The sequence below is a fragment of the Drosophila pseudoobscura genome, chromosome X (assembly GCF_009870125.1).
Source record: "Drosophila pseudoobscura strain MV-25-SWS-2005 chromosome X, UCI_Dpse_MV25, whole genome shotgun sequence".
Lineage (NCBI taxonomy): Eukaryota > Metazoa > Arthropoda > Insecta > Diptera > Drosophilidae > Drosophila > Drosophila pseudoobscura.
The window spans coordinates 5,941,191-5,951,190 of NC_046683.1; the positions used below are offsets into that span (position 1 = coordinate 5,941,191).

A 10,000-nucleotide genomic window follows, 5' to 3' on the forward strand; every position below is an offset into this window, starting at 1 on the left:
AATTTTTGTTAGTTACATTCATAGAACGAGCTAAAACCTGATCGTTATCACCTTTTAAGCTGGCGGAGAACCTATTCAACCGCCAATATAAATATGATAAATGTATGGAAATAGACTTTTTCATTGATTCAACTTAGATTACTATAAATTCTAAACGGTATATAGCTTGATTGGTGAACCTCTAGGATCGATTGTTATTATATTTCTTCTAAGTTTTAAAAAACTGACAAGCTTTTCAACCCTTCAGGTGTCTATGAGAACATAAATATGTTGCAAATATGTATTTAGCGTGTAGTTAGCATGTCAAAACATATATGTATACCGCGGGAAAAGGCATGTTATAGAATTGAAGAAATGTTTGTCATCCCAGGCTCTAATAAATGCAGAAACTTGTCGGTCTCTATTTTAAAGTTATTTCAACAAAATTTTGCATTGTATGGCCGTAATGAGACCAAGAATGGGTATCGGGATCGAGATATACATATATGTGAGAGAAAGTCCATTGAGAAAAGTCATTATTACTTAGGTTTCCAAGCTGCTTGGACAACGAAATTAGATTAAAGATATAGGGTATACAAATGCATTTACTCAAAAAACATTTATTATGATATGTAGCAACTTTTTGTTGACATTCTTTGCGTAGAGGATTGGTTCATCAATCGAATAAAATTATGCTTTCGGGACTAATGGTCCTTTTTAGCCAGTAATCATAAGCCGAATATCAAAGTCGAGGAATATGGTTTCTGATCATGGATAAGAACGATTAACCCATTGTAGACCAGTGGGTATTCAAATACTCTCCACTTTCTAGCTTAAAGTGTTGGGTGATAGAGTGGATTTCCAAAAGAGATGACAAAAGGAGTTCATCAGAACCTTTTAAAATAGCTACAAAATGGCGTACAAACGTGCAAATTTGATTGCAGCAATCAACATGCTGCAAATTGTTTTCATCGTGTGTACCTAGCTTTACCGCGCTTCAGGTGAAAGATATCGTGGAGTTTCTTCTAAGTTAAGAGGAAGGATATTATATAATTTTTCATTTTTGTTTATATTTTGTTTTTTGTTTATATATTATATTTTATATTTTCCGCGGTTTAACTCAAGCTGCTAACCGTTTAAATGATGCTTAGGTGGGCGAAGTTAGTTTTTTCATAGGTATATGGTATATTTTTTGAAAATGAGACGGTATATTTCGGAGGATCAGGCGGTATATTTGATCAATAAAGCCGCGGTCACACTGCATCCGAACGTGTGTGTGTTTGTACATGCGAGGTGTGTTGTGTGTGTGTGTGTTCGCGTGGCTGGTGCGCGCTGTAAAAGAGAAAGATTTTCCACTTCTAAGTATTATTGTGGACTTGATGAAAAAATTCGCATTGTAGTGTATTGTCGCGCATCAAAATTAGAAAAAACGCATCGAACCAGCACCGGAGTGTCTCGGCTTCCAGCAATATATAGCGTATATATATATGTATGTCCGCATAAGTTGAGTAAAAACTATTCACGGCAGATAAGCAGAAAAGAGTGAAGTTGAATATAAAGAAGCCGAGCGCCGCACTGCCAACCAGAAATTGTGCAAAATGAGTGGGGATGTGGCTGCCGAAAATGTAAGTAATTTTTTGTATGGTAGGGGGGAAGGTGGCAGATTTCGTGGCATTGTATTTTTATATAATTTACTTGTTAAATGGTGCATCAAGAGTGCAAACGTGTTGAATATTGCAAGAACTCGGGCCAGGCCCAAAAGCCGTGCCTGGGGTCGCCGCATCGGCAAGTGTCTCGGGCCGTTCATCCCACAGCTGAGATAAAAACCCGTGTGCGTACAACACATTGCATTGAAATCGGGGCAAACGCAAACGCAAAAAGCTAAAGCAAAGGCATAAAGGCCTTTTAGTAATTGACGAAAATGGCGACAATGCAAGTAGCGCAGAGCAAGCAGGAAGGCCGCTGTCCCGAGAGAGTGAGTGAGTGAGCGAGTGACCGAGCGAGAGAGAAAGAGAGAGGGAGACATGAAGAAAGCGAAGTCGAAATGTATTTGGCACAGTGTGGCCACACATAAATACCGCTTTTGGTATTTTGGAAATTCAGAACTGGTTGCGAATCGTCCAATGATCTTTACCCCTATCTTTCCACCGAGATAAAACCCTCTTTATCTTTTCGATGTACCCGTTACCCGCTACCCCTCAAAATGACGATTGTCACATCACCCCCGAAAAGTGCCCTGCTATTGCAATTATTAAATAACTTCTGAGGGCTGTCTGCCATGAAAGTGTGGCCACACTACACATAAACTCAAATCACATGTGTTTGTTGTTGTAATAGCATTTCATTTATGTACATATGTAATTGCAAATGTGTCCCAATTTATTTTTTTTTTGCACCTTTATTCATTTTAAAAATTTTCTGATAAGCGTGTGTCTGCATTTGATACACACTATCCTGAACAGGCGGTGGTCCTGGTTCCGGTCCCGGTCCCCCTCTAACCCCCACCCATTCCAATACAATCGCAACAACAACCCTGCAGTGCAGTGAGCATGTGTGTTCCCGTGTGCGTGTGTGTGTGTGCGTAGCCTTGATCTGATGCACAGAGCAGAGCGCCCACGTTGAAAAATTATGCTCCAAAGAGTCAGAAAATGAAACGAAACGAAACGTTTTTCTGTATTCCATTACGCTGCTCATGTACTTGTCCATATATATGTGCATGTTTGTTTGTGTGTGTGTTTGACTGTCTCTGAATGTGTGTGTGCCCATTGTTTGGCATCGTCGTCGTCGTTGTCGCCGCGGTCGGTCGTCTCTTAACCTATTCCAAATGAAAAAAGAGCACCTCAGAGAGCGGCACGAACACACACAGGAGGAACATTTCCTGTCGCCATCGGCCATCGTTTTGGCTCTTTATCTGCTTCTTCTTACCCTTCTTTTCCCACATTGAACATTTTCTTACGCTGCGGTAACAACAACAACAACAGCAACAGCAACAACAAATAACAGCAATCGAAAAACATTAATTTGTTAGGGTTGATTTTTCACCACGTGGTGGCACACGGAGACGGCGGCACACATACACACTAAAAAAAAAATTAAATAAAATAAAATAAAGTCAAAGAGTCGTAGAAAAGGGCAAAGAATTAGCAAAAGAAAACATAAAACATATAATTAAATAAAGAAGTCATCAGTTGATGGTTTATTTGTGAGAGGCACAGCTCCTTCGAAGGCACACACCCCAGCGATATGATGGCCATACAGGTTCTTGATTTTTTTTTTCCCACAGAATTTTCCGTCACCCATACTCAACCATTCGTCTCCCTCTCTCTCCCTTGCAGACTATCCACGTACAAAATGGTGGCGGCGGCGGATGTGAGGTGCAATCGAATGGAGTGACCACCAATGGGCACCACCATCATAATCACCACAACAGCCACCACAGCAGCAGCAGCGGCGGAGGCAGTGGCAGCAGTAGCAAACATAAATCCTCCAGCAAGGACAAGCACCGTGATAAGGACCGCGAACACAAGAGTTCCAGTTCCAGCTCGTCGAAGGATCACAAAAGCAGCAGTCGGTAAGAGGCAACGGGAGTGCATGGACACCCCACCAAGGAATCATACTCAAAAATCTATACCTCTGTCTCCTCCTCTCTCTGTCTCGCTCTCTCTCACTGTTATACAGCGACAAGGATAAGCACAAGAGCAGCAGCAGCAGCAGCTCCTCGTCAAAGCATAGGGACAAGGAGCGCGAGGGTGGCGGCAGCAGCAGCAGCACCAGCAATTCGCACCGCAGCAGCTCATCGTCCAGTCACCGGGACAAAGATGGAAGCAGCAGCAGCAAGCACAAGTCGTCATCATCATCGTCTTCTGGGCACCACAAGAGCTCGTCCCGCGATAAGGAGCGACGGGACAAGGATAAGGACAAGGATCATCGCAGCAGCAGCAGCAGCTCCTCGAGCCGCGACAAGCATCGCGATCGCGATCACAAATCGTCATCTTCGTCGTCAAGCTCCCGTGATAAGGAGCGCAGTCACAAAAGCTCCTCGTCCTCCTCATCGAAGAGCAAACATTCCAGTTCGCGTCACAGCTCCTCCTCACAGTCGAAGGATCCTTCCTATGATGGTGTGTTCGTAAAGCCGGAGCCCGTCTCACAGCCAGCGCATGACCACATCAACCACACAGCAGATCTCTTCCATCTGCAGCACCAGCAACAGCAACAGCAGCAGCAGCAGCAGCTGCTGGATGTCCCCGATTCTGCACTCTGCAATGGCCTTAGCAGCGGCAGCAGCAGCGGCGACCTCGGCGGCCATGTCCCTGGCAGCGGCGTCGGTGGCGGTGTCTATAAAAACGGATACGAGGAGAATGTTATGGTTATCAAAAAGGAGGATGAGAGCTTCAATCTGTCGCAGGCCAGCTCCTGTGACTACTCCATGTCCCAGTTCCGAGCCGATGAGCCACCGTTCACAGTCAAGCATGAGGATAGTACCTACAACGAGGAAGATAGTACCATGAACGATAACGATAATGATAACGATGAGGATGAGGAGATGGCCGTCGACGAAGATGCCGACGATGACGAGGAGGATGTGCCCCTGGCCATGCGCAAGCGCAAGCAGGAGGCACCCGATCACAGCCAGAGCCACAGCCACAGCAGCAGCCACAGGGCCCACCATGATGGTAACGATGACGATGATGACATTCCCCTGCTGGCGCGCAAGAAGGTCAAAAAGGAGCACAAAGAGAAGTCCAACAAAAAGAAGCGTATCAAAGAGGAGGCCGACGACGATTACGGCAGCAGCAAGCACAAAAAAAAGAAAATCAAGAAGGTAAGTCCCTGATCCGACCCACCCAGCCTGGTGCGCTACCGCCCCGCCCCCTTCGGAGCCATGGTGTCTCTCATCCCACACACACATTCCCATTCACAGGAGTCTTCCGAGATCAAGACCGAAGTTGTGTCTCCCACCAAGCGCAAGGGTGCCAAGGAGGAGGAGGAAGAGGTGTGGAGATGGTAAGCTATAAGCTATAAGCAATTTCTTGAGTATCTTTTGTTTTTTGGCCATCTGTGCGTGGATCATCCATCCATCACCCAGCACCCATTTGCATCGTCCGCCCTGGGTCCATCTCTGGTCTGGTCTGCTGCCCACGCAGTCGTTTGAATCGTTGACGTGTGCACGCACACACGCCACACACAACATCCATGTGTCTGCTGTCTGCTGTCTGCTGTGCGCGCACACATGTGCCTGGCCTGCCGACTGCCGCCTGCCGAAGTTTGAATGTCACTGACCTACATTTTGAAAGTCACAAAAGCAGGCAAGAACAACAACACTAAAACACAGTATGTTCCAGAAGTCTGTTTACCTTCGTCTCGGCGTAGTTATACGCTCTTTTGGCTGTGTGTGTGTGTGTGTTCGTGTGACTGCCTGAGCGAGCAATTACTGTATTTTCGTTCGACACTGCCAAACATTCGCTGCGCAACGCGTGCGCCTTGCTATCAGCTGTTCGCTGGCCGTGAGGCCCCCCTCCCCCACAAACACTTCGTAAACCACTTTTGAGGTTATGTCAGCAGCTGCTACTGCCTGCTGCCTTGCTGCTTTGCGTAATGTGAAAAAAAAGAAAAACAAAGCAAAAGCATCAACCGACAGCAAACGACGACAAGCGCTGCGCTAAATGGCAACTGCTCTGTCGCCGCTGTGCCGGTGTCTATGGGGAAAACACAAATCGTATTTTATTTTGCAAGATCAGCGTTTGGCAGTCTCTGTTTGCGCCGCTGCCGCCAAGAGGCGCTTGTCGCGAAAGCGGCAACCAGCGACAGGCGCCCCCACTGGCCAACAGGGAACCATCAAATGGTTATTTACATAGACAAAGCACAGACTCGAGGCAACAATAATCTAATATCGAATCGCACAATGTGTTCCATTCCAGGTGGGAGGAGGAGAAGCGCGAAGATGGCGTCAAATGGTCAACGCTGGAGCATAAGGGACCGGTATTTGCACCGCCGTACGAACGTGTGCCTCGCAATGTGCGCTTCTTCTATGACGGGCGACCGTTGGATCTGTCCGAGGAGACGGAGGAGGCGGCCACCTTCTATGCGAAGATGTTGAATCATGATTACTGCACCAAGGATATATTCAACAATAATTTCTTCAAGGACTTCCGCAAATCGATGACGTCCAAGGAGAAGGAGATAATCAAAGACTTCCGCAAATGTAATTTCCAAGAGATGCACGAATACTTCCAGGCCGAGTCCGAGAAGCGTAAGCAAGCGACCAAGGAGGAGAAGCTGGCCAAAAAGAACGAGAACGAGGCCCTGATCAAGGAGTATGGCTTCTGTATGATCGACGGCCATAAGGAAAAGATCGGTAACTTTCGTTTGGAGCCTCCAGGTCTGTTTCGCGGTCGCGGCGAACATCCAAAGATGGGGATGATCAAGCGCCGCATCGGCGCCTCTGACGTTTCGATCAACTGTGGAAAGGAGTCAAAGGTGCCCCCGCCGCCGCCGGGCTCGCGATGGAAGGAGGTGCGACACGACAATACCGTCACCTGGCTGGCGTCCTGGATCGAGAATGTCCAGGGACAGGTCAAGTACATTATGCTGAATCCGTCGTCAAAGCTGAAGGGCGAAAAGGATCACATCAAATACGAGACGGCGCGCCGATTGGACAAGTCCATTGATAAGATTCGTGCCACCTACCGCGACGAATGGAAATCGAAGGAGATGCGTGTGCGACAGCGGGCCGTGGCCCTGTACTTCATCGACAAGCTGGCGCTGAGAGCGGGCAACGAGAAGGACGAGGATCAGGCGGACACCGTTGGCTGCTGTTCGCTGCGCGTCGAGCACGTTCAGCTGCACAAGGAGCTGAACGACAAGGAGAATGTGGTCGTGTTCGACTTTCCCGGCAAGGATTCCATACGCTATTACAACGAGGTCGAGGTGGAGAAGCGCGTCTTCAAGAACCTCGAGCTCTTCATGGAGCACAAGAAGGAGGGCGACGATCTATTCGATCGCCTCAATACCCAAGTTCTGAACGAGCATCTCAAGGAGCTGATGGACGGTAAGCCCAATGTCTGAAAAGAGCAATCCTTCAACTTCCGTTTTTCCCCTCCCCCCACCCCAACCCCCACACTAATCCTCTGTGTGTGCCTCTCCCTCTCCTCCCATCGAACAGGACTCACGGCCAAGGTGTTCCGCACATATAACGCATCGAAAACGCTCCAAAACCAACTGGATTTGCTCACCGATCCGAGTGCGACGGTGCCAGAGAAACTGCTCACCTACAATCGGGCCAATCGTGCCGTTGCCATTCTGTGTAACCATCAGCGCTCCGTGCCGAAGGGCCATCAAAAGTCCATGGAGAATCTAAAGGAGAAAATACGCGCCAAGCGCGATGCCATCGATGATTGCGAGTCCGAATACCATGTGAGTAGAGTCGCGCGATCGATTTTATATTTGAGAAATGAAAAAAACTTCAACCGTTGGATGTTGTCTAGGATTTGAAAAAGGCTGCCAAGCGCGGCTCGGTCAAGGAGAAGGTGAATGCCGACAAGAAGGGCAAGCAGCTGGAGCGTCTGAAGGACCAGCTTAAGAAATTGGAACTACAAGAGACTGATAGAGACGAGAATAAGACCATTGCCCTGGGCACATCTAAACTAAATTATCTCGATCCACGCATATCGGTGGCTTGGTAAGTGCTGTCTCCCGCTTCGCTCTGTTTGCCCGCCCCCCCCAAAACTAAATAAACTAAATGCCTGCGTTCTTCGTTTCTGCAGGTGTAAAAAGAATGGAGTACCGATCGAGAAGATCTTTAACAAAACGCAAAGAACCAAATTTCTGTGGGCCGTGCACATGGCCGATGAGAATTATCGTTTTTAAATATATACTTCTCCTCCGAATATCCACACATACCCACACCCACACCCACACCACCTACTCACACGCACTACACACACACACATATGCATAGACAGTGCAGGATAAGGATAAATCCCTAGCCAAAACCATGCCCACCAGGGACACCAGGAACACTAGGAACACGCCACAAGGGACAACCGGAACGGACACGGGTGTTTTATGCAAACTGTAATGCATATTGATGGGTATCCTGTCCAGGGGATGTGTTTGGTGTTTCGTCTGTTTGGCCCCCCCAACTCCCCTCCCCTCCCCCATCCCTGGTTATTTTTTTATTTCAAAAAGTGCGCCACTCCGCTGAAGTTTAACTTGCGAATCGTCGTACACTAACTACCCCCCACTACCCCCCACACACACAGACAGACACACGAGCTCACACTTTTATATAGATATACTACATATATATTCTATATATATATGGTATGTGCATGTGGGCGTATTCGATAATCAGAAGAAAAAAAACAACAAAAAACTTAATTTAAAAGCAAACTTTTTGTAAATGGATGTCAACATTCGGTCGTCATCCGGTGTCGTCTGCTGTCTTGTAACAAACAAACAACAAAAAAGAAAGCAAAAGAACATAATTTTTCTATGTTAAGCCTTTAAGAAAAATAAACTTTTTTTTAAAATAGGTCTTCAGCGTACGCATAATTAATATATTATTTAAATTTTATCAATATGCATTAAGTATAATCACATATATGATAAAATGAAACAATTACAAGTTTTTTTTATGTTTACCTATAGTTGATTTTTGTTTAGCAAAAGAAATGTCCTTTTTCACTATTAAATATAAACGATTCGATTACGATTCATACGGACTATGTATTAAGTGCAAAGCGAACAGTTCGACAGAGGGAGAGACAGACAGAGAGAGAGAGAGAGAGAGAGAGAGGGAAAGAGGAGAGCCGTGTAGCCCAAAACATTTTAGCATAGCATAATTTATTCAATTGAAAATGAAACAAAAACTACAAAAAAAAACAAAGAAGTTCTCGTAAGCAAGAAATCCAAGAAAAACAAAAATTGTATCGATAATTGATCAGTTCAACGGTGCGCCAATCATCGTTGATTGATTCGATGGAATGCACCGATTATTTTGTACCTTAATCATTTTAGTAAAAAAAAAAAAAGAAAACAAAAAAAAAACACTGTAATAAACGAAAGAACAATTCTTTTGCAAAACAAAACTTTTTAATAATTTAAGTGAGAACCGAAACTGCTTTACATACACCCCCGCCCCCCCACACACACACACACACAGACACAGATTTATATAAATACAAACATGCATAAACATAAATTTAGACAGGTTTCAAATACTCTTCTGTTTCGAAATCCAACCCAAAATCAACAGAGTTCATATTGTATACTTTATAGATCGTTTTTAGCATGTGCAATTAGACGGAGGAAAATATACTTAGAATATTTGGGGTAAAGTGTGAGAAGTAAATCAAACTTCCAGGGTCAAACAATCATGCCAGGCTCTGACCAGCCCAAAAAGCTTGTTCTTTGTTTTTTGAATTTCATATTGAGAGAACCGCTTAGTCCGGTCCATCCCGGGCATGGCTGTGCCTTGGCAGCGAGAACACACAGACACCTCGTCCCCCCCCATCCATCCATCATATGATTTATGATGACGTTTTGTATGTAGTACTGTACTGTATTTAAAATTACTCAAAACAAAAAAAAACCAAAAGTGAAAAAAGTGGTTAGAAAGCAGGAGTCGGTCGGCACTTGGGCTGCTGTTGAAGTCTTGGAATCGTTCTCCTACTCCTTTTGATTGCTTGTGTGCGAGTCCAGGCCCGCCCCCCCTTTAGCATAAATAAAAAAAAAAGGATTTATATATAGACACACCCACACCACTCACACACACATATGATAATTAGTAATTACACATAAAATCGATAGTTTATATGCGTATACTCGTATATTGACACTAGCAGACACGTGAGAAACGCTTTCAAAAGGCAAAAACAAAGGAAACACCCTAGACCCGCCCCGCCCCGCCCCCCATTTGTCTCGTGTAGCCCCTACCCCCTGCCCCAAAAAAACACATAAACATGGCATATTACAATATTGATATAAGCAAGCAAAAAACAAAAAATGAAAACATAGAAGA

The 10,000-nt window shown here is 45.4% G+C and overlaps 1 protein-coding gene across 3 annotated transcripts; it reads left to right on the forward strand.

Moving 5' to 3' along the window:
* The first annotated feature begins 1,220 nt into the window (after positions 1-1,220).
* On the forward strand, positions 1,221-9,724 carry Top1 (topoisomerase 1). 3 transcript variants are annotated; one of them, XM_002134441.3, is made up of 8 exons: positions 1,221-1,604; positions 3,315-3,550; positions 3,658-4,801; positions 4,901-4,983; positions 5,898-7,027; positions 7,142-7,392; positions 7,464-7,657; positions 7,743-9,724. In XM_002134441.3, exons 1-8 carry the CDS (start codon positions 1,578-1,580, stop codon positions 7,843-7,845), a joined length of 3,168 nt encoding a protein of 1,055 aa, XP_002134477.2. In that variant the 5' UTR covers positions 1,221-1,577; the 3' UTR covers positions 7,846-9,724. The 3 variants fall into 3 exon arrangements, with proteins under 3 accessions (XP_002134477.2, XP_015042141.2, XP_015042140.1); XM_015186655.2 differs by lacking the exon at positions 1,221-1,604 and adding an exon at positions 2,731-3,237; XM_015186654.2 differs by lacking the exons at positions 1,221-1,604; positions 3,315-3,550; positions 3,658-4,801; positions 4,901-4,983 and adding an exon at positions 5,628-5,821.
* The last annotated feature ends 276 nt before the right edge of the window (positions 9,725-10,000 follow it).

Excerpts from the sequence above, each read along its gene's own strand:
- Top1 (XM_002134441.3), top strand. The coding sequence starts at position 1,578 with ATGAGTGGGGATGTGGCTGCCGAAAAT. Across the intron at positions 4,802-4,900 it reads AAAAAAAGAAAATCAAGAAG|GAGTCTTCCGAGATCAAGAC; the intron begins GTAAGTCCCTGA and ends TCCCATTCACAG. Across the intron at positions 4,984-5,897 it reads GAGGAAGAGGTGTGGAGATG|GTGGGAGGAGGAGAAGCGCG; the intron begins GTAAGCTATAAG and ends GTTCCATTCCAG.